This window comes from Porites lutea, chromosome 13 (genome assembly GCF_958299795.1).
Source record: "Porites lutea chromosome 13, jaPorLute2.1, whole genome shotgun sequence".
Classification (NCBI taxonomy): Eukaryota; Metazoa; Cnidaria; class Anthozoa; order Scleractinia; family Poritidae; genus Porites; species Porites lutea.
The window spans coordinates 12092796-12117697 of record NC_133213.1 but is presented as its reverse complement, the minus strand read 5'-3'; the positions used below and the strand labels follow the sequence as shown (position 1 = coordinate 12117697).

Below are 24902 nucleotides of genomic sequence, written 5' to 3'. Positions count from 1 at the left end.
ATTATTATGGCTTAACTAACTAACTAGTCACTGATGGACAATAAGTTTCGGCCGCTTTAATTTTGAAACAATTCACTGGTACTGTAATCATAATTGGAGCGGAAAGTTAGCTCGCGAGTTGGGCGATTCGGCTGTAGTGTCTGCAATGCGGCTCCCGAGGTCACAACTTCATGTAGCATGAAATATTCTGCGTGCAGACATCTCCTTTTACAGGTTAGGTTAAATAAACCGTACCAAATTATAAGGAATTGTATGGAGCCCTCCGGGATACTTACAGTGCAAGCCCTGTCTTCTCATGTAATCCAATGACTAACCAAATTATCCGCAATATATTTTCCAAGAATATGCCCGGATGACACCTATAGAACCTTTTAGCTTGTACGTTGTTCAGTCCCCCCAGTTCAGATCATGCGATGATACCCTAGAAAACTGCTTCTTCTGCCATGGTGTTATCTACGGCACAGGGCCAAAACTCCCTAGCGAACATCATTGACTTGACCCCCACTGTGATGTCTTTTGGGACAGTTTACAAACAATCTTAGCACGAAAACTTCAAAAGTTTCATATTCGAGCAGTGCGGTTTATAACTTACTAATAGTAAAACAGGAATGTTAGCTCAGATCTGAGAACACCCGATACAGTCTTAGTTGCATGAAACTCGTTAAAAGCCAGGTACAAAGAGCTAATGATTTAGAAAATGATGAACAACGATGCATCCAAGCAATTACCTGTAAAGTCTTTCAGTAAAACCAATTCAGAGTATCAGATCTTTGCAGTTAACCATTTGTATTTTTTCAACGCTATAATCGTTATGATGTGATACGATTTCAATAGGTTACTGGGAGGAAGGCAAAGGGTAAGTGAAACTCATTCACTCGATTGGTCAAAACATAGTCGTTCTAAGGCCTCATTTCTCAAAAGAAAAAGCATTAACCATTCTAGGTTCTCTCGCCTATTGATTTGTTTATTTATTTTCACTTTAGGTCTCTACGTGATACTTTACTCCTTAATAAATATAATCTAACAATTTAATTAGTTGTATTACCATATAACGCATGTGAGGTCAAAGCAGCCAGTTTTTTTTCGCTATACTGCTGACAGTGTCTGGCATGGCAAATGAGAAAGTCCACTTTGTCTTTGTCTTTCTCAGACCATAAATGTACTAGTGTAGTCAACATTTTGGCGAAATAAGGCTGCAAGATTTTCAGCTCAAGCAAGCTTGCAAGAGTAGCTTCGACTTGTTCTGTTCATTTATAAAGTCCATAAGCACTTGTTATCATATTCAATCACAGCTGAAAAACCGAGTAAGTAGATTGCAAGCATTATATATGGAAAAGTTCTCGCATTTTTTGCCAGATGAACTCTCGATCACACAGAGCCAATAATACCATTAGCATGTCTTGGAAAAGGTTCATTTATGTGCTGCAACTACTTCAGCGAATCAATGACTAGCTTCCGTCCATAGTACTGAATTTTGCTTGTCGCTCACTCGAGATCAAGTCTATTTTAAACAATACATTTTAAGTAACCATATTCATCAATGCAGTCACTGATAGGTCTCTGTGGTAACGTCAAGGGTGACATATACACATCAGCGTCTTTTCTTGGCTCAGGAAGAGGAGGCGGTAGATTGCCATAGTCTGAGGGTTTAAAAGTCTCCACGTACAATGGATTCTTTGTTGTCAATGTTGGATGTTCGTGAGATGACCTGTTTTTAAAAGACGAGCTTTGATTTTCAGGGACTTCAGGTGGCTCATTATCATGGAGTTGTGGTGAATAGTCATCCCATACTCGCTTTCGTCCGCATGTGGTATAACTCTCGAAGTAGGCGACTGAGGTTGGTAAGCAGCTAGAAGGTTACTCGCGCGTATTTCCTTTATCTGAGACAACTGTGCCCCTGTGATGTCAAAAGGGGGTTTCTTTGCTCTATCAGAGGAAGGCGGTAGGGTTTGGGTTGGAGGCATGACATGAGCAGGACCGTTAGATGGTTTTCTCCCGTTCATAGGAGTAATTGTTTGTTTGTTGGTCGATCGAGCCCGTATTTCATTATAAGGGTATGGCCACTCTAATGAGATGACGGAACCTTCTCGAGACCGATTTACAGAATCGAGATCTTCATAGCTATCATCTGGAGCATACTCAGGCGGAAAAGTGAGAAGTGGTGCAGGAGGGCGTGCCTTAACATTGGTAACCTTGTTTCCGCCCGTAGATGGTATTCTAGAGAAACAGAAACGCCTTCTGACCTGTAAAACGAAAAATAAAAAAAAGAGAGAGTAAGAGAGGGTACTGAGTTAACGAAATTTTTTTCAAAAGCGAATACCTTATTGGGCAATTGATTTGGGTAATTACATGAAGACGTAGTGAGGCAGCTCCCGCCAGGGCGATTCGAGCCTTTTATTTTGTTTACATGAGTAGAACTGTTGAGGCATTTTAAAAGTTTAAGAGACGGAAACGTGAAGGGAGGTTAGTTTCTACAGATCCAAAACAAGCGAATTAGTGCTTTTAGTATCAGAAACATAACAACGAGCTTTGTTATTTCTCTCATTACAATAGACTGGTTCTGGTTAATCGTTTAAGAAAGTCGTCTTACAGAAAGCTCAGTGCTACCATTGTTGCAATAAACTCAGACTTGCATTTTCGAAGAGGACTTAAGTGTCATTGTCACTAAGGACCAGGCAGGGTCCGCGGATCGAGGTCGGCCGATTACCTCCAAATTTTCAGCATTTTTTCTCTATCAGATAAGATTACGATCGGTGGTATTTTTAGTAAAATAAAATTAATTTCTTAGAATTTTGACCACCCCCCTAGTTTTTGGTGCTATTTTGCCCACGTGAGACGGAAAATTTGGGTAAACTTCCACGACACATTTTACTTACTTGGAATTAGCCTTATTCATTTATACGAACTGTACATACTTTCCAGCCTATAACCAGCTCATGTCTCCAATATAAACGAATTTGGTTAAAAATAACTTACTTTGGAGCGGTTCCAAATATCATCTCTTCGTGGCTATCGCAAGTAAGAAGAATTTTGGCAATTTTCCAATCTGGTTTTCTCTAAAGTGCGGCAGTTTATATCCAGATCAAAACTATTTTTTATTAGTCTGTCATAAAGTCTTTACAAATACGCAAACTCTTATTTGGCAAGTTAAAATACCTTCGCGTGAGCTTTCTCACAACTTTCACCTAATTTCCTAATTTGCATAATTGTCGTTTTTCCCGGAAATATTTCACGCTTGATTAATTTGCGACATATTTCCGGTGTTTGTGACTAAGAGCAACACATTACTTTTTCAGATAGGTGGCCTGCATATTATACTATACTTCACTGTCAAACCCTTTGAAATATTGAGCGGTTCTGTTATTTGGTAGAAGTACACTTCAGGGAAAGATAATTTTCCATCCCTTATCTGATTATCTGCAGACAGCTGTCCTGTTCAGCTGATTTTGCTGTTTTCAATATGGATGTTAGTTTAACTTGTTCGTTCAGTTCACCTGATTCTGCCTGTAGTTTGGAGGGCACGGGGTCGCAGGTTGTACCCCTGTTGGCGTGCAAGCTAGACATCACTGCACATCTACTAAGCCTGGGAGTCAGCTCAGGGCAACTGCGAACCGGAGACGAAAACGTTAATGAGGTTGACCTGATCCTGAATAGAGCTGGATACTTTGTTACAACCGATAACGAGAAAATGTCAATGACAATATGCCCGAGACACAGAAAAAAACTAACTACAGACTGGGCTGGCAGAAAGAGCAACACATGCTCGTATCCAAGTCATCGAGGACCGCGGAAAACTATAAAGAAACCGCGCCGCGTAAACGCCACCTTGTCGGAAGAAATTTATCAATTTCACCAAGCCACAGTTCCCATTGGCTCGGGTAAGTACAAATCGGGTGCAGCCAGACCGCAGCCTTAATACTTAGAGTTGTAGTATGGACTTCACTGGTAAATACAAACGAAACCTTTATTTCGAAGGTACTTATTTTACTTTGTGCTTATGGATATGGTTAGTACATAAATTTTATTTCTTTATCGGAATATGCTAAGGGAATGAAGCAAAACGTAATCCGATGCCATTGCTTTTTGTATTTGAATGAGCTTTTCTCTTTTAGTCGACTCGTTTAAATATACAAAGGCATTGCCTAATTCTGTTGCATTGTCTGATATCCTTCTGACTTTTTCGGAAAAGGGGAGGGAGAGGGGACGTTGGGGTAGTGTTTCGAGGTGGATTGAAGTGGTAATTTGCTAATCAAGCACCCCGCCTGCAAGATGACGCCAAATGGGAGGGGACGGGGGTAGAGGAGAACTAGGAGGGGGAGTAGAGGGAATGGGAAGTTGGGTGGGGCTGCAAGGGACGCCCAAACACTCCTTATTTCACTCACCTTCCTTTCTTTAGCTGTTAAGAAAGCAAATTACCGCACTTTAATTTGGTCTTACGTGAGTGACACAAACTACAGTCAATGGACATAAGTATTCGTCACTTTCAAAAACAACGCGCGAAATTCTTACCCGCGTTGTGCACACTATGCGGGGGAAAACTAGATGCGGAGCGCGACATCGGTCAATAAAGGCGGGAAAATTATGTAAAAATAAAAACAAACAAACATCCGACTAAGAGCAAGAAAAAAATTTCAAACTTCCCAAAAGGAAACGAACAAAAGCTGTTTGTGTTTTGACACATCGTTCAGTCATTTATTCAACAGTAACTGCATCGGGTGGTCGCAAAAAAAGAACGCAGTTATTTTGTTTTGCTTCTGATAAACAATATTCAGCACTCGTGAGTCGACAAAGTGCTTAACTGTCTGCAGAGACAAAAGAATTAATTGTTACTTTGTCAGAATCCGTGAAAAACAAAGCTGAACTGTGAAGACTGTTGAACATTCTAAGAACGACTATCACAGGTGGAACAAAAGATAAATTTGATGATCTGGGGATGTTTTTGATATGATGGTGTTGGAAGTGTGACTTCAGTTGAAGGCAACAGCAACTCTGCCAAGTACGTTGACATCCTAGAAAATAATGTATGGCCAGTAGTTGTTTAGTACTTAGAAGACAAAGACTACATGTTCATGGATGGCAATACGCCAGTTCACAGCGGAGCACACAATGTAAATAATTATAAAGATAAAGCAAAGTACCCTTAATGGGATGGCCAGCACAGTCTCCAGATTTAAATATAATAGAAAATATTTGGCTTTACATCAAGAGAGAGTTACAAAAGTCCACTGAAAATATCGCTACCAAGAATGACCTTCTTCGTGAAACCGAGAGTGTGTAGCGGAAGATCGAATTAGATTGAATAAGAAAGCTTTACCAGCCCATTCCTGATCGCCTAGACAATGTTATCAAAATGGCGGGTCATCTTACCAAATACTAAGGTGATTTTAAACTTAAATTTACCGTAAACGAAGTTAAAACAGCGCGCGTAAACGCCGCCATATTGAAAGTGACGAATATATATGTCCCTTGACTGTATATTGATGATGGGTATGATAACGATAACCATAAAGACGATGGTGACGGTATAAAGGGTCAATCACGTTGATGGTGATCGTGTTGGTTATTGTTGTCAGTATTGTTAATCTATTTATCATTATCATTTTTTATGACAGCTGTGTGTTCCAGCTGCCGTGGAGCACACTACAAATCCCGTAAGGCTCACGGTTTCATGTCTGGAGAGCAGGTAAGCTAGTACACATTGGCCATTCACAGTTTAGTGTAACTAAGCATAGTGTAACTGACCATATAATCAGAGGATGTTTTGATACCGCCAACAGGTGCACTGATATCTATAACAACTGACAACATGAATAACACGTACCTTTGTTGGTTTTCCTGTCTTTTCTTCAATGGGTAGCCATTTGGAATCGTTAAGGTGTGGTCGATTTCCAAGAGGCTTAGGACCTAGTTATAATGATAGCCATGTCTAGAGTTTTCAGATCGCGCGTCGAGAACAATTACTCGACTACATCTGAATGTTTTCTGAATGACAAATTGGTCTTGACCAGTGCTTGAAGAGACCAGCAACAACAAAGATGCGAGGGCACCCTTTGGCAGCGGCTAGGAAACACATATAGAGTTTCCACAGTTACATGTATTGGAGATCTTTGTGGAATTGTTGACGATCTTGTCCATAATTTGCTAATCTATTTTATTACGCTTCAGGATCCTTACTCAGACACCTTGGTGATTGGAGACGAGATCGAGGAGTCTGATTCTGCCACTGTCTCAGTCATTACTGTTTGTGAGGAGAGCACATTGCCAGCCACGGTGTGTGCAGCGGTCTCAAGCACTGGTGAGGGGTCAGAAACAGTCTCTTTGCAGTCCCATTCGTCCCAAGCCTCGATACCAGACGAAGAGATTAGTTTATGGGTTGACGAGATGGAGGAACAAAACAGCAAACGGCAGAAATTAAACGAAGCTGTCCACAGCATCTCAGGTGGCCGCTACAGCCCCGTAATGTCCAGCCTGAACAAGACCTGGGACGACGTCTCCGACACCCAGCAGCGATATTATATCCGCAAAGCTAAGGAGACTATAGTGACTTCATTGTCTGTCATCACTCCCGGTCAAGAGGAACTGGTTTGGAAGGCGTTACAAACGGAGGTACTTTTGGATCCAAACAGAGACAACCAAGGAAAGCGCAAGCGTTTTGATCCCAACTCTGGTCTTGTCGACATTTTAGTCAAGGCCTATGAGCAAGCAGGTCATTGGCAAACAAAGCGACAGATCCTTTCCCTCTTTGCAGACGACTTTTCAAGAGCTGAGCTTCAAGAGATGATCCCTGGGCTTTCCAAATGGCGCATCGACCAAGCTCGCCAACATGCAACAGAAGCAGGGAAAGGCCAGCCTCTCCCTGAAATTCCTAGTTTCCGTACAAGAATTGAGCATGAAAAGGTGGATCATTTCATTGAATATATCTCCAGACCAGAATTTGTCCAAGACGTGGCGTTCGGGACAAAGACTCTCAAGCATGACTCGGGGGAGAAAATTGTCATACCAGCAGTCATTAGGACCGTCATTCCTTCACGCATCATCAGACAATATTTAGACTATTGTAAAGAACAAAAGTTCGAGCCGGCGAGCCAGCGTTCTCTCTACCGAATGATTGAAGTGTGTTCGGCCTCTATGCAGAAATCCCTTCAGGGACTTGACAACACCACTGCAGAGGGTAAAGAGGCTTTTGATCAACTCTTTTCTATGTTGGAGGCCTTAGCAGATCAGGGCATCAACGTTACTGCCACTCAGAAATTTCTAAAGGATGCAAAAAGGTACTTAAAGAATGATTTCAAGAAACACATCGGACGAGGAGAACATTGCAGTGATCACTGCACGGTCCACGCACTAAGTGACAGTAGTGCATGGGAGTTCAGGGGCGAATGTGATCATGAACATTGCTACGAATGTGAGCGCTGTGAGAGTCTAGAAAAAGTACTGAAACAGGTGGCATAGATGCAAGACAAAGAGGACATGACGGAAGAGGAGAGGGTTAGGTGGAGGTTTGAGTACACTGAGAGTGTGCGCAACATACAATCGCGTAAGGCTCACTTGCTACGGTCAAGTAACCAGGACAAAGCCAAGCAGGATATTCTCGAGAAGCTAGACGACAACTCGTGTCTTGTCGTAATGGACTGGGCAATGAAGTTTCTGCCTGTGCAATACAGAGAACACATGAGTGATTTTTTTGGCAAGAGAGGAAGAAGCTGGCATATCAGTGCAGTAATCACTAGAGCAACAGTGGAGAGCAAGCATGAGGTCGAGTGTTTTGTACACATTTTCAACAACTGCACCCAAAATAGCTTTGCAGTTCTTTCAATAATAGAGGACTTGCTGCAAAAAGTCAAACTGGAGTATCCAGGGGTGACAACAGCCTACCTCCGATCGGATAACGCTGGATGTTACCACAATGGGCCTCTGTTGTTAAGTCTTAGAGAAGCAGGGGTGAGAACCGGTGTCAGGCCAGTGCGATATGATTTCTCAGAACCACAGGCTGGCAAGGACATTTGTGATAGGAAGACTGCTGCTATGAAGGCACACATAAAGCGCTGGGTCAACGAAAAGCACGACGTCGTCACTGCTGAAGATATGAAAGCAGCACTAGAATCCCATGGAGGTATCAAAGGGTGCAGAGCAGCGGTCGTTGAGGTGGACACGACCAGGGAAAGAAACAAAGATAGCAAGATACCAGGCATTAGTGTGTTGAACAATTTCCAGTATGAGGAGTGTGGCATCCGTGTGTGGAAAGCGTACAACATCGGCCCTGGACGCCTCATCCCTTATAGCGGTCTTGGAGTTACACCGCAAGGAGATACTGGAGTAAGGGTGGTAAAGCCATTTGGTCAAGCTACACACAGGGGAAGCGTGGGTGAGAGCGTCAGGCACCAGTCCGAGATCTACTCTTGCCAAGAGACTGGATGCGTCCTCACGTTCAAGACCCAAGCAGAGGCAGACAACCATATGGACACGGGCAAGCACCGTCTTGAGGTGGACTGTGAGTCCATGTATGACCGCGTTAGGAGGAAATGGGCGGGAATTGTGACAGGGGTGACGTTCGCTCCGGATGTGCCAACAACCTCATCGCAAGGTGAGAATAGTGGCAGCGCTTTCAGAGAACATGACCCTAGACCATTGGGGTGGGCTCTGAAGGTAACAAAACGACCCACTAGAATGACTGATAACGTCAAGACCTTCTTGATGAAGAAATTCGAAGAGGGTACAAGAACTGGAAACAAGGCCGATCCTGTACGGGTAGCGAGGGAGATGAAGACCCTCAGAAATGAGGACGGAGAGCCCACGTTTAAGCCTGAAGAGTGGAGGACTGCGCAGCAGATCAGTAGCCTGTTTACACGTCAGACAGCGGCGCTGCGTCATAGGGGTATTGATGCGGAGGAAATCTCGGAGGAAGACATCGAGGCTGCCGAGTCGGAAATAGCGTTTGACACCCTTAGAAGTTTGGTGATGGATGATATGGGCAAACCAAGCCATCCAATCATCGTGGGCATTAGCAATATCTGCGAACTTGTAAAAAACAAGAAGCTTGACTCACTCAAACTGGCAGCTCTGAAAGAAATCTGCAATCAGCTACACCTGACGACAAGCGGACCACTGTCAAGAAAAAAACTTTCTTTGAGGCCATTCAAAAATTCTCTGAGAGTTGCACGTGTTTTCAAAAATAACGTTACATGGTTTTAGTAGGGAGGATCTCTATGCTTCTACCCCAATCTTCTCCATTGGGGCCTTTTAGATAGGTACAGGGAGACCCTTCGATAACAGGGTTTATAAATACTTGTAAATTAAAAAAATCGTGAGCAATATAAGACTGCAAACTGAATGAATGCTATGGTAAACACAGTAAAACAAAAAACTGCAAGGATTTTTACATACTGCTAAACACCAGCTGTCCGTCGCTATGCTTGAATGCTATCATGGATGAAACCAATTCGGTTTTCTTCCTAGACAAAAGAGCAGTGCCGGAAGATTTCAGCAGCAATGCACACGGATTGATCAACTTTAGTAACGTTGTGTCAAATCTGTTACGTTATAATGCATTAAGTTTCGACTCACTAATTTGCGCATCTGTTCGAATTGCATTTCCTCTGCCACGAATTGACTGTCATTTCGGCAGCCTGTTTGCCTTCCATCACACGTGGAGAAAACATTAACTCTGTTAGTCTCCAAAACTATTCACTACTTTACAAAACACAATCTTGAGCCTGTCTGGCATATTAATTTGCATGTCCATGTTTAGTGAAATGACAGAATTGTTATGTTCGCCCCAAATTTGTGGACTGTCAACGTCTGCAAGATCGAAACAACAATTAGATTCAAAAAAAAGAACCTCATAAAAAGTAATAATTAATTACGTGCAGGGTTATCATCGCTTGTATATAATATCAACAGACAGGTGAAGTTTTCCCGGGGAAATTCGATAACATGCAAATTAGTTAAATTTGAAGAAAGCTTACGGGAGGGGATTTTGACCTACCAAATGACAAAATAGGCCGATGAACTATGGCCACTTATCTGAAAAAGTAATTTTTTTCTCTTAGTGATAGTAAAGAAGCCAATAAACGCCTGCAACAAGTCGCAAATCAAGCGTGAAATTTTTCCCGGAAAAACTACAACTATGCAAATTAGGAAATTAGGTTAAAGTTGTGAGAAAGCTCACGCGACGAGATTTTAACTTGCCAAATAAGAGTTTGCGTATTTGTAAAGACTTTATGACAGACTAATAAAAAATAGTTTTGATCTGGATATAGACTGCCGCACTTTAGAGAAAACCAGATTGGAAAATTGCCAAAATTCTTCTTACTTGCGATAGCCACGAAGAGATGATATTTGGAACGCTCCAAAGTAAGTTATTTTTAACCAAATTCGTTTATATTGGAGACATGAGCTGGTTATAGGCTGGAAAGTATGTACAGTTCGTATAAATGAATAAGGCTAATGCCAAGTAAGTAAAATGCGTCGTGGAAGTTTACCCAAATTTTTCGTCTCACGTGGGCAAAATAGCACCAAAAACTAGGAGGGTGGTCAAAATTCTAAGAAATTAATTTTATTTTACTAAAAATACCACCGATCGTAATCTTATCTGATAGAGAAAAAATGCTGAAAATTTGGAGGTAATCGGCCGACCTCGATCCGCGGACCCTGCCTGGTCCTTAGTGACAGTGACACTTAATAAATTACCAGTCTCAGAAAGTTTGAATTTAGCAAAAATTACAAGTGTATTCTACAATGCATAAAGCTCTTGTTACCAACAGAAATCTATAGAAAAATTAAGGAAGTGGCAAATGAGCTTAACTGTTTTACGGCAACGGTAGGCACTCAACTTGTGTCCGAAACCAAAGAAGTTTCGTAAAACACCGCCGTCTTTTAGCTTAAAACGCTCACATTTGTCATTTAGATGTAACAGTGGTCTATTTGACTTGTTATCTCCCAGATAATTTATAAGGCCAGAGCGATACAAGGGACTGTATTAAAAATACATTTCTATATTTTATTCTGTTGTCGCTGAATATCACGAATGACAATAGGCTATGGCCTCACAAACATCCAAAAATATATATTACCATAATTTGCACTACATCAAGTGATACAGCTAAAAAATTCTGCGATCACCAAGGCAACTTACTAAAGCTAACAAGCTAAAGGAGGACTAGGTGAGTTAAAGAATTCTCGACCCGGTCAATAGTAAGCAATAAGTGGAGTAAGAAGGGAATTTCTTTGACGGCAGAATGTGAATATAATTTTCACTTATTCAATTATTTATCCCTGCTTTTACTTGAAATCAATGCCGACACTCAAACTTTGAATTCTTACCACAACAGAAATTGCTGCTATGAGGACCACACCAGCCACACATACACTAGTGATAATTCCAGCCAGGGCACCAATAGATAGCCTGCTAAACCTGTCCCCACTTTTAGCTAAAGACTCCTTAGTTGACTTGATGGGGGCGACACAGGGTGGCAGACTTTGGGCTGTTAAAAAATACAGTCAAGTTATGAAACGTGATTATTTTTTCGAGAATGTAAAAGGACTGCTAGAGTTTGTTCATTCCTCTAGCTCACACTTGTTTATCATTTTCGTTATTATTACCTTTATCGCTACTACTATTATCATTATCATCATTATTATTTATTCAAAATTAATATTTTGCCGTTTCTGATTGGCTCCAATCCCTGGCTTATTCTTCATAACCATCCGGAGCCGACAAAATTTGGAAGATGCAAGCACTATACCATCGATTAGATGGAATTTGATTAGAAACGGGATTGATCGATGGTATATTTGATTGAAAAAGAATCTGCCGTGATGGGTAATAGGCCATCGATGAACCTCGTTTCCAGGCGCGGGCCTAGCTGTTTATTCACGTGTGAACTAAAAAAGTGGAAACGAAATAGCTGAATTTCTGACTAAAGCGGAACGGAAGGAAAACAAGAATGCGCAAAATATATTGCTCGATGGATGATATCGACTTTTTGAGGAGTATCTGAGAGAAAAAAAACCTGTATGTGAATTTATATCCTGAAACTGTGCCGAGACCAGAGTTTAGAAGAAAGTAGAAGTAAGAGGAAATAGGCCTTTTAAGAACTTAAAAATATTTTGAATAATATAAAAAAACAATTTTTAAATTCGGCTTTCATGATTGAAGGGATAATGCAGATTGAGGAGGATGTTATCAACCTCGGCCTTCAGAATCGGTAGAAAACATCCTCCTCAATCTGCATAATTGTTCACCTCCTACTCAGCCTCATTCAATAATTGCTAATAATCAATACTTGCAAATTCGGTAACTCCAAAGACTTGGAAAGACTTAATGTAGAAGCTATTTTCGATTTAGACTTCAACCAAAACGTTGATTGATAGGCAAAGAATTGTCAAACCTTCTTTTCCTCTGAAGCATCCTTCGGCAGTTGCGCAGTAAGGTTTCTTTAACGGGACGCTGTCTTTATTGTACACACACCAGTAACAGCTTACTATTCCCTCGCACGTCCGAGAGCTGTTTCTCTCACTGCAGCGAGGATCAAGCATTTCTCTAATGATGCTTTAGGATCGTGGCATTTCTTCCCGGAGTCAGGTGGGGTGGGGATGTTTGGTAACTGCAACAAAGGGGCTGGAGGCGGGCATATTGGAAGACTGAAAACCATAAGATAAAAATGGGCGGTTGTTAGTGTCATCACTAATAACGGATGCGTACGAAAATCCAAGCGTCAAACTTGGTAAGAGGGATAACGTGGAAAGACTATTTTTTTAAAAAAAGTTACTCATGCGGTCTGGGCTTTGGATAAGCCCTACATGCTTTTCCGTTCTTGGAGACCTACATGCATTTACATCTTATAGGTCATTCATTCAAAATGGTGGCCACTTTGGATTTTATTTTTTACTAAAGCTCAGATAAATGCAAAAAGTCAAGAGACCAAGCGTTTGTCATGCTTAATGTTAATGTTCTTTGAACAGCTAAAAATAATGACAGTTAATTATTGACTGATCTGAGAGCAGCACTGCTGTCAAAACTGACCTGCTGTTTGGAAACTGACTTCGGCAATAGTTAAATTATAGGTCGGAGGTACAGGGACATTCACACTTTGTGGACGAACGAAAACACTTGTTATCTGAAGAACAGGTACATGATTCAGCAGCACACAAAGAATCCCTCAAAGTAACTCCTGTGGAAAGATAAAGCAGACATATAGGTAATACCAAGGTAACACCTCAGGCGATAAGAAAAATTCTGCAAACTCTTTCCATACTAATGATTTAGATAATTTGTTTTCAAAATTTTTCTCTACTCTCGCTTCAGACAGATGAACGTCTGTTTTAGGAATGATCGTAAAACGAGAAACTTGTCTCTTTTTACTCAAAGAACACAGCTCCACAATTTTGCCATGACGTTTTTTTTGTTTTGTTTTATTAAGTGAGGTTTTTTTGGCAAATACTCCATGAATGAAATAGTTCGTGTATTCATCTGAAAAACGTTATAGTTCTGTTAATAAATACATAGTTGGTGTTCATTTTAACAAAAATAAGTGAGCCTTTTTTCAACGTGAACGAGTTAGATTATATTGACAAATGGCGTCGATAATATAGCAGCAGTTTCAGTTTCATGCACTTAGAAATTTTTAAACATTTAGTAGTAAAACAGCGTATTGGTATTGATTAAAGTTTTAATAGTGTAAGTAGCAACCTAACCTTGGAAGTACTTTGATTATCTTTTGCAAAATTCTGTGGTTCGCCCGCGATAGATTGAAGCATACGACAACTATATGCGTACACGTAAACGTCATTTACAAACCTAGATAAGCATTAGTGCCAACAATCTTGTTGAGTTGGTATTTACTGCAGCTGTCTCCACTTTTCAGGACGTCGACTCCCCCAACCGGCAAATCAACCTCATAAAAACTCTGCTTTTGGATTTCCTTAAGGTTGCGGCATTCTCGTTTTTTCAAGAAGCAATTGTAATGAGATGCTCCGCAATATTCTTTTCTTTATTAGTAATGTGAACATATTCCAAGTCTTGGGCCATTTCAGAATGTGCTAGGAAGTCTTCATGCATGATAAGGAATCCAGCGCTATACATAACGAAGCACGAATACACATTTCTTTCTCTACACTTTGGATACACTTCGGTGAGTAACCTAAAATTTTAGTTCAAATGAAAATAATCAATAGTTTGTGAATATCACTCACTTTATATATTAATGAAGACTGAAGAAGAAGGAGAAGACAAAGCACTGACAAAGCAGGAGGAGGAGGAGGAACAAGATAGAAGAGTCTTAAGGCAGTAATGAAATGAAACCATTTCTGAAGGTGGTAATTTCTACCATTTTAATAGTCCCCAAAAGCACTTTATGAGCCTAATAGCTCTTGACTGATTATTACTTTAGTTCGTTATCCTATTTTTTTAAATCCAAACATTAAATTGTCTGTCGTCCTTTTCATTCAGTTTAACAAAAACATTCCTGACAAAAGTCGGGAATGTTTGACTCAAATGCGCAAGCGTTGTTTTGAGCTAACCTGTAGAAATACGTTAATGAGAAATCAGCTCCCATAACTCCAAAAACTTCGTCATTTGTGTGATGATGGTGACTTGACTCCCCTACAGTGAGCGGGCGACAGTTATAACCACTCCAGCACCTCTACCAGTAGGTTGGCCGGCGTGCAAATATGGGGTAAGACTAGAATGGGCGAGCGTGAATTGATCAAACATCCTTTTAATTTCTAAGGCTTCCTTTTCGGCAAATAAAAGGAACTGAATGTAAAAAGTGAAAGAGAAATAGCTAAAAATTCAACTTCTTATTAAATCTTTTCTTATGGTTTAGAATAAACTATTCTCGAAACTGAGAATGTTTTGAGCAAAGCTGTGTAAATCGAGCTGAAACTGTGCATGGAACCTTGCGTTTCCTGTATTTATCACACCTATTGTATGGAATATGTGTGAAAATCTTCTCGGTATATTTCAAAGAGCTTCACAACCAGCAAGAATACTATTGACCAACAATATACAGAACGGGGGCAGCTGTAGTGTCAACTATTACTATTCAGGAAAGTACATACAGTTGAAATATACAGTCATACAGTCAATATAGAAAAAAATCTCGATTTGCTCGAACAGGGGCCGCGAGGAATCGGCAGGTAATGTTGACGTTTCTATTGTTTGCGCCCGCAAGTACGAAATGGTTAGGATGCGGTAAAGACAGAACATCCCCAATGGACCGCTTAGGTAGATTTTGTGACTTTTATTGTGAAGTCATACTTCGACACTCTTTTGCGTTACGTGTTATCAGTGGCATTCTGTGGAGCAGTTGTTTCAGTGAAAGTTATAGACCAAAACTTTGACGACACTCGTTAAGCGCAGAAGAAGTTAAAAGGCGCGTATAACTGTGTATATATAAACACTTGGAAAGTTTGCCAGACACGAGTTCACAAATCTTCCATTGGAAACCTTGCCAGACACTCTTTCTCTGTCTTTGACCGGAATAAGACTCTGGCCCAAACAAGCAAGACGAGTGAACAACGGCTAGCTTCTCACTATCACAACCATGGACGATTACAGAAATTCTCCGACAATCAAATTCTGTGCTGACTTACCCTGCTCACAGATCTCCATCCGCTATAAAGTTTAAAATAAGACTAGAATGCGCGAGTGTGAATTGATCAAACGTCCTTTTAATTTCAAAGGCTTCCTTTTCGGCAAATAAAAGGAACTGAACGTAAAAAGTGAAAGACAAATAGCGAAAAATTCAACTTCTAATTAAATCTTTTCTTATGGTTTAGAATAAACTATTCTCGAAACTGAGAATGTTTTGATCAAAGCTGCGTAAATCGAGCTGAAACTGTGCATGGAACCTTGCGTTTCCTGTATTTATCTCACCTATTGTATGGAATATGTGTGAAAATCGTCCTTATGAATCGGTATATTTCAAAGAGCTACACAACGAGTAAGTATGCTATTGACCGACATTATACAGAGAGGAGGCAGCTGTAGTGTCGACTATTACTAGTTTTAAACTTTATAACGGAAGGACATCTGTAAGCAGGGAATAAGTCAGCACAGAATTTGATTGTCGGAGAATTTCTGTAATCGTCCATCGTTCTGTTAGTGAGAAGCTAGCCGTTGTTCACTCGTCTTGCTTGTTTGGGGCTGAGTCTTATTCCGGTCAAAGAGAGAGAAAGAGTGTCTGGCAAGGTTTCCAATGTAAGATTCGTGAACTCGTGTCTGGCAAACCCTCCAAGTATTTATATATACACAGTTGAAGGCGCCTTATAACCTCATCTGCGCTTAACGAGTGTCTTTTGGTCCATAACTTTCAAAACAACTGCTCTACAGAATGTCACTGCGTAACGCAAAAGATTATCGAGATATCATTGCACAATAAATGTCACAAAAGCTACCTGAGCGGTTCCTTCGGGATTTTCTGTCTTTAAGTCATCCAAACCATTTCGTACTTGCGGGCGCAAACAACAGAAACGTGATCATTACCTATCGATTCCTTGCGGCCCCTGTTCAAGCAAATCGAGATTTTTCTATATTGACTGTATGACTGTATTTTTCAACTGTAAGTACTTTCCTTACTATACGCGCGAGTTACTGGAGTGCTTTTGCGGGGGCAATTACTGCTTGTAATGTGGCTGGCGCCAGTTGTTAGAAAGGTGAATAACGTTATCCACCGAATGATCACTATCCACCAGATAAATCATTATCTATGCAGTGGGTAAGTATTTTGGGGAAACGAGTTGGGTTATCTACTGGATACAGATAACGCGGTTTACTTCTCCACCTTTTGAACAACTGCAGGGGCTTGCTTTTTTTTTTTTCCTTTTTTGTTGTTGTTGGTTAATTTTCTAACAAAGGGCGCTGCAGTTATCTGTTTCTCCCAGGTCACATGATTATAAACAATAAAAATTTTTATCCGCCAAGAGTCTTTGAGCGTGCAACATTGTAAAATCTATGACTTGTGATGTCAACGGTCCACTATTCCCAGGAAATGCATGTTGTTCGCTGGTTGAGATCTAACTACTTTCCAAGTTCCGTTCAGTAAACCATGCTTTGAGACTTCTAACCTAAAACTTTTACTCATTTGAAGGAACAACCGTTGTGAAGTTTGGTGCTGAGGCCTTTGCAGACCCTTACACCTCCTTAGGCTTGGACGAGGCGGTGTCCCGAGTGAAGACATACAAATCGTACATGACAAGTTCAAGTGCTATTAATCCTGGGTCCAAACCAGGCATTAGAGACACAGTGCTTGTTTCCAGCAAGGTCGATGACATTTGGTTACGCGAAAAGGCGGAATATACAAAGTACTTGGTGTGGAGATATTTTGGCACAGCCAACGGTGTGTTTAGAATAACATCTGGGACATTGATTGCAAAATCATATGATCCAACGAAACGACCATGGTAATACGATTATTTTAGTCCTCCTTCCTCAAAACTGGGTCTACTTCGCGAAATCTAATTGGTACTATTAACAAGTTATATTATTTTGATACAAAGAGATGTGATGATAGCATTTTTACTTTCATGTTATGATAAACACATGTTTGCAAGCTCTAAATGACAGTCGGATATAACGCCATTTTTTAAAATGGCTTAACCTAATAAGATTTATGGCGTAATATCCGACTGTCAATTTGCGTTTGTAAAAATGTGTTTATCACAACGTAAAAAACGTTCCTAGAGAGAAGACGCCTAGATAATTCGAAGGAAGGATTTGCACGGGTTAGTGCGCGGCCTTCTGTGCGGGAGGTCCCGAATTTGATTCCCAGGTTCAACCTCAAGTCCTTCCATTCGACTTGTTTCCTTTCCGTACAGCTTTAAAAAGCACCGATGGACAGAGAGGGGTGAAGTGAGCGTATCGTGGGCCTCAGGTCTGTTAGTCAGATGACTATTTCGAGCTACCGACGAAAATGAAGGACACCCTTTACTCTTTAAATAATTACAGGTTTTCCCACCCTCCTCATCTGTTGTAGACCTTAAGGTAATAAACACACCTTTTACGCGAAATAATCTGGAGGACGATACTTTAGCTTTATGGCTAACTGGATATGTTTTTATTTTTACAATAGGTACCATGCCGCGCTCAGAAACACTGGACGTGTTTCTTTATCCACTCCTTACATAGACGCATTTGGATCAGGAGTAGTTATAACTGCTTCCCATACTATATACCGCGGTGAAGCTACTCACAAACACAGCGCAAATGACCAGGTCATTGGTGTTATGGGTGCAGACTTTCCTTTGTCTTATTTTCATAAGTAAGTTATTCATGTTGCTCTTTTTTTCTGTGTTCTTTATGTCGACTAGCAAAATAGTAGGGGTGATTTTTTTTTTACAGTGTCGTGACAGAGCCAGTAAGGCTTTTTTTAAGAATGCTTTTTATCGAGAAGATAATGTTGCTTTTACTACCAGACGTCCCCAAGAACTAAATTAACCACATATTTTCTGTCAGACTCTTAACGGACACTTTTCCCAGAAGCAAAGATGGCAACTACGAATGCTTTGTGTTAGACGGAGCTGGTTTTCTCGTCATGCACAAAGACTTTTTGTCGCCAGACATTAAAGCAAAAGATCTGGAGTACGTCCACATTACAGCAACAGAAAAAGAGACAGCCGAGGACCTTTTACAGAAAGGACATTTGGTAAAGAAAAAATGTAGACACTTGGAAAAGATTCACACGGAAAATTTCTACGAGCTGAGCATCCCGTTTCAAGGCCTCAACACACTGACAACAGGACAGCGATGTAGGCAATACCAGCTTGCTAAAGTTGCCGGAAGTAATGCATTTTTAGGTAAGTCTTCTCTGGAAAATTAAGTGATCTTGGGCAAAATTCTCATTTTACTTTAGAGAGATGATATTCGAAGTAAGAATCCCTGGAAGCATAAAGGGTATTAAAATATTAAAATATTTGCCTTCATCGTGAATGTCATTCTCGTTTAGGTATCAAAAATCGGGATGATTCCTGTCCACTTGGAAGTTGCATCACATGCGGAACCAACAGAGAATGCTCCAATCCACCGGTGTCAAGTTGCGAGTGTCCATGCATTTCACGGCTTGACTTTCATTACTGCAGAAATGAATTCCCAGCCGGCAAGTAAGCACATTTAAAATAACAAGACAATCACGTCTTGACCATTATTTTATACATACACTAGCTTTATTGACTTTTAATTGTTAATCTGTATACAATGCAACCAATACAGAGCTTACCGCTGTACACTGTTTTCTAGATCGTCGCTTCAAATGTCGGGTTGTGCCAGATCAAAAAGTTCATGGGCACGAAAGTTTACCTAGAAAGAATAAACCTAAACTAAAATGGCAAAGAAAATTAAAAAACAGAACAAAACATGCTAAAAAGAAACAAACAAATTAAATAGTAGATCTTTAACTAAATTTGGCCTTTGTGATGAATATACACCTTTATTTTTTTCTGAGCTTACAAAAGCGGCCGGAATCCTCCAAATCCTGCAATTTTATTGGTTCCGAGACCGGGCGGCTTTTTACGATCTTGCCCGCTAACCCGGGGGGAATCGTTGGCAGCTTTATTCACAAGTTGTTGTTTGTGAATGAGCAGAACCGGTGATTTTTAACCATTTTTAATTTAAAATCTTGCGCTATTATTAGCATTAGCTAGGGAAAAGTGAATTTTGTTATTCAGACAAAACATCTGAAGGGAGAATCAAGCAAGTCAGCCAGGAAAACCACTAAAGAAAAGCAAAACAGGCGGCTCGTAATGTCGTATCACTAGCTTTATAACCTAAGCTGTAAGTACTGCAATCTTGCTCTTATGCACCGTTGATTCGACATTTTTCCTCTGTTTGTAGGTTTGTTTTCCATTTTGCTGTATGAGTCTAGATTCTGCGCCGTTTTTCATTGAATTTTGCCTCGCTAGTTATTTTACTTTAATTTCAGAAATGGTTGTTGTCAACGACTGCATGTAGCTGTCAATCTTGAATAAACACGCACGAACAACAGTTTCTCCCAATACGGACCTCCCAGCCGGTGAATAACATATACGTACTGGGACTAAAATAAGCTTGTGCGTAACATCTTATCAGTTAATACAATACACCTAGAACAATATAGCGGGATTCACCCATCTCTGTAAGTATGGCATGGGGTATACAGCACTGCACATATTCAAAGATTAATTAATTGTTCGTCAATAGTGGCCTATTGCAGCTATTAAATAATAGCAAGGCCTAGTGAGTCCAGCACCTTGATATTAGTTCGTCACCTAGCTAAGTCTTGTGACTTATGTTAAAGTTAGGCCAGTATTTAGCTTAACCCCTGTATCAAGTAAGAGATCTTTCCATAAAGGATTTCCAGAAACACTTACCCCAGTCAACAGTTATCCCTAATATTCAAAATAATAGTTTATTTACGAAAACGATGAACTCTTTCTGTTTTTTTCCTGCAGTGTGTCCATTTGTACAGTACCAGCGCCTGTTGTCCCTTCTGAACAAGTCAAGGATCCTTCCATAAAGGATTTACAGAAGTGCTTTGATCCTCAGTGCGACAAAAAACTAAGTTCAGATTCTTGTGATGGAATCGTAGGATGTTACTGGTGTGTCCGCGATAAAAACGAAGCTCCTCTTAATGACAAATACTGCGTCGACATTAATTCATGTTACGGAGGAAAGGAAGGTAAGAGATTAACTATTATCATGAGAGAGATAATTAACAATTATTCTTTGAAATCGAGGTGAATAGTGGCTAAATATTTACCGAGCCCCGAGGTAAATATTCCCAAAACCACTATTCACCAAGATTGAAAAGAATAATTGTTTTAGTATATACACACGAAGTGATCTCAACAAAATCAGAGAGTAAACCGTTAAAAAGTACGATTTGATTGACAGATAGAACTAACGCTTAAGTTTAAAAATAGATCTTTGCAGAATTTCCTTACCTGAGAAGAAAAGTAGAGCTTCGTTGTTTTCTGTTGACTCGCCAAGTTTATAGCCAAAAGGGTTTGTTGTGTCGTTCCTCGCATGAAGTGCTGACAAAAATGGCTGCTTGGTTGCTCGAGGTAAGACGTCGTCTTCCCGTATCATTCTTTTTCCTGTTTACTTGAAACGTAGAATTTCCTTTTAAATTTGTTTGTCATAAATAAACTTCGATTTTTGAGCCCAAATTTTCTTGTTAGAAAACGCTGAGTTCACGAAACGGCTTCTTCTACGAGAATACACGGGAGTTGTAAACAATCCATCGAGTACAAAACTCAGCTACAGTAAATTGAAAAACGCCGTATTGAATCCTTCCAAGTCTTTTCTTGCCTTAAAAAAAGTCAGCCCTAGGATTCTGTCGACTTTTAAAAGATCGTTCTCTTAAAAAATGGGAAAAACACCGAGCTCACACATTATGCACTCGCTAGGAGGTGAATATTGTTGAATAGGCCGAGATAGCGAGCCAATCAGATTGCTTAAATCACCAAGATCACTGAGTGTGTATATACTAATCTGCAATGGAACGAGTTATATCAATAATAATGAAATAATAAAATAACAAATGTGACATCATCATTAGGATCTTCACTATTTTCTTTTTCTATTTATTCAGCCTCATCAGTAGCTGCATCTAAAAACGAACCTGTAGTTCCATCTTTACCACCTTCCCACTCCTCCACTTGAATCGTTGCTGCTTTTGCTTCCACATCTGCATATTCAATATCGACTGTTTTGCTTCAACTCCTGGGCGCCCTTTTCTCTTTACTGCTTCTGCTCTTACATCTGCACTCTTATCGCTCCTGTTTAAGCTTCGACACCCGCACTGCCATCTCTACTGTTTCTGCTTCCACACCTACACTGCCATCTCCATCTTTCTGCTTCCACCTGCACTGCCATCTTTATACTGTTTGTTTCTGCTTCCAACCAGCACTTCCATTCTCCACAGTACGGCTTCTGCTTACCGAAACCTGCCTTTCCATCTTTATTGTTTCTGCTCCCACACCTGTACTTCATCTTTACTGCTGCTGCTTACCCAAACTTGCACTTCCATCTCTACTGTTCTTGACCGCCATCTCTACTGTTTCTGATCTTACACGTGCATTACCGTCTCTGCTATTCTGCTCCCACAGTCCTGAACGTCCATGTCTACTGCTTCTGCTTCCACACCTCCAATTTTATGTCCACTGCCTCTGCTCCCACACCTACACTTCCTTCTTCACTGTTTCTGCATCCACACCTAAGTGCACTTCCATACTGTTTCTGCTTCCAAACCTGCACTCACGTATTTAGATCTGCTGCTCCTAAGCCTGACCTTCAACCTTTATTGCTGCTACTCCCGCTCCTGTACTTCTATATCCACTTTTTCTGTTCCTACAATTCAACTTCCTTCTTAATACCACTTTTCTCACAACACTTATACTTTTTGTCTCTTCTGTGTTCACTTCTACACCTGCACTTTGTCTATATTGCTTCTGTGCCCAATACCCTAACCGCTTCTGCACTGTAATCTCTACTAGTCTGCATCGGTGCCTACACATTCATCTTTACTGCATCTGCACCTTCATCGCTATTATTTGTATTGTACCTTAAATCCATTCACCTCTTTTTCATTTTCATCTGCTTACAACCTCCTACTTCCGCATCGACATTTTCATTTCCATCTTCACCTCATAGGCTTCATTAATGTTATTATCCTGTAAGACAGTGCTTCTCATAATTTCAACCAAAATCTAGGTCTCAATAACGTTTCGGTTGTCTCTTTTGTGTACGTCAATAACTCGCGTACATGTACTTCATGCATATTATTCAAGGGAAGAATTTAGAAAGTTTATTTAAAAGACAATCTGTTGTGGAAAAACGAGTTATTTCAGTTTACAACGTCTGATTACAGCTTAAGAAGTGCGAATGTGTTAGTCTTGCCACAACCCAAAACAACTACATCTAGATATGCCGCAGCGAGAATTGGAACTCGCTTCCTGATTCTTTTAGGAAAACCACTTGTCCGGTCATTTGTCCGGTGTCAAAAATATCACAAGTCATGATGAAATCGCGCCGCCTGGTTTCACATCGCGGTAGGTTTACTTTGTGGCACATCCGCCGCCGACCTACTACACACCTCGGAAGATTTACTTTGTGTGGCACAACGGCCGCCGAGCTAAAAAAAACCCGGTTTCACTGATGCATGCACCAGCGGTCAGACACATTTTCAAAAGACAACTTTGGAAGATTCAATGAACACAGATCGATAGTAGACCGTCAGGAAACTCTTGTAATATTATCTCAATGGTTTAAGCGATTTAGAGTTGCAAACCCTTTTCAGGCCGTAGTTCTGGGTTTTGCCTGATATTTCAATGTCACATAGTAGCCTGTCATCACTCTACAATGCCTTAGAGCACATGCAAAGAACATAAGGATGCTTATACGGAGAAAAGTCCATTTTTTACCAAATGAGCTCGCCGACACAGAACATGGATGTATGAGAGAATCGTGAGAGACATTTCACTGATCTTTAACGAATTTAGAGTTGCTCTGTTGTGATTTCTGTGAAATTTATGCCTGGATTTTTGAAACCGGGTTAGCAAAAATCTGACGCCGGGCAGTAAGTTTATGGTCCCCAGAAGCATTCCAACGAGTCCAAATGTAAAATGACGCAAATTTTAGAACATTTATTCAGTAATCTGACTTCGGGAAGTTTCAAACTGGTGTCATTTCAGTCTAGAAATTTTTAAGTTGAGTGAACTGCAGCGAAAGAGTGCCTGGTTAAGGCTTACATAACAACTGAAATATTTAGCACAACACAATAATGCACAGAACACACAACACAAATTAGGGATTGCGTTCTCTTACCTAGAACGCAAATAGGAATTGATATTTCGGATCATAATCTAGAGGAAAGTTGTAAGAATGCAAATTGGTAAGGGCTTCCCTGGGTCTGCGCTACACTAACGCAAATACAAAGTACACTTCATTATAGCAAAGCCTAGTATGGGCAAATGGTAATAGTTGGACCTTTTTTCATTTTTTTTACAGGGACACGAGCCCCCGGAAGCACAGATATTCCGAAGGACAAAGATGACAAAGCTAAAGGTGGTAACAAAAGTGGCATGTCTGCTGGTGCTATTGCTGGCATTGTTTTGGGGGTAATTGGTTTCATTGTTGTGATTATTATGATTGCGGTGAAATTATTCAAGAGGGAAAGAATCCCAAAGACCACTGCAAGGACTGAATGCATTGGACGCGGAGTTCTACCACCAGCACCTAGTTCAGTAGTGCATAGCCCGCCACCTCAGCCCTACAAGGCTTCTTACGCTCCTGAACATGGTACCTCTATGCAGCTGACGGGCATACCACTACGTTACGAATCGCGTCCACAAAGTTATGGTGAAATTCAGCCCAGTGCACCTCCCTACAATCCTTACTACAAAGAAATTTTTAGATTCAAATAAATCAGGCATCAGGATTTTGAGTAAGCCTAAAACTGATTAGAAGCACCCGATTAAGCCGGCCAAACCTGCATCTGTATTAATGCTCCATAATTGTGAGACCAAATTTGATTGAATATCCTTTTTAAATGCCTGCATAATCTAGGAGGCGGAAAAACCATTACTATTATTGATAACCTTTAAGACTACAGATATTTACATCTTTCAACAAGGCATGGTAGTCCAAGAGATAAATGAAAAGATCGGGAAAACAAAAGCAATAAAATTTTATGCAACATGCTCAACTCATTCTTAGCTGTGAGGGTTGAGCAGGGACGGCGTAGTTTCTTGGTTGGTTGGCCATAGCTCACCTCTCTGATCAATTCATGTGACTAAGGTGTAGGTTCTATCGTTGAGGACCCATTAATTATATATGCAAAGTGAGTTTGTAGTTAGTTCTTTTCCCTCTGTTACGTTCGATGTCGCAACTCCTGCGCTAACTTAGAGTTTTAAGAGTACGCAAACCT

The 24902-nt window shown here is 40.5% G+C and overlaps 2 protein-coding genes and 1 long non-coding RNA gene across 3 annotated transcripts; 2 read left to right on the top strand and 1 right to left on the bottom strand.

Annotated features, from left to right (window-relative positions):
* The first annotated feature begins 8393 nt into the window (after positions 1–8393).
* LOC140923484 (uncharacterized) lies at positions 8394–9192 on the top strand. Its single transcript, XM_073373570.1, has one exon. The coding sequence runs from the start codon at positions 8458–8460 to the stop codon at positions 9190–9192; it is 735 nt and encodes a 244-aa protein (XP_073229671.1). The 5' UTR covers positions 8394–8457.
* Positions 9193–13030: 3838 nt separating this feature from the next.
* On the bottom strand, positions 13031–14655 carry LOC140922619 (uncharacterized). Its single transcript, XR_012164093.1, has 3 exons — positions 14521–14655; positions 13799–14141; positions 13031–13172 (listed from the first exon to the last, which is right to left on the bottom strand). It is a non-coding gene; the product is annotated as an uncharacterized lncRNA (long non-coding RNA).
* A 2512-nt stretch (positions 14656–17167) lies between these two features.
* Positions 17168–24399, top strand: LOC140923483 (VWFA and cache domain-containing protein 1-like). Its single transcript, XM_073373569.1, has 6 exons — positions 17168–17403; positions 18072–18260; positions 18455–18795; positions 18945–19098; positions 20425–20651; positions 23984–24399. The coding sequence occupies exons 1-6, from the start codon at positions 17192–17194 to the stop codon at positions 24397–24399; spliced, it is 1539 nt and encodes a 512-aa protein (XP_073229670.1). The 5' UTR covers positions 17168–17191.
* Positions 24400–24902: the final 503 nt, after the last annotated feature.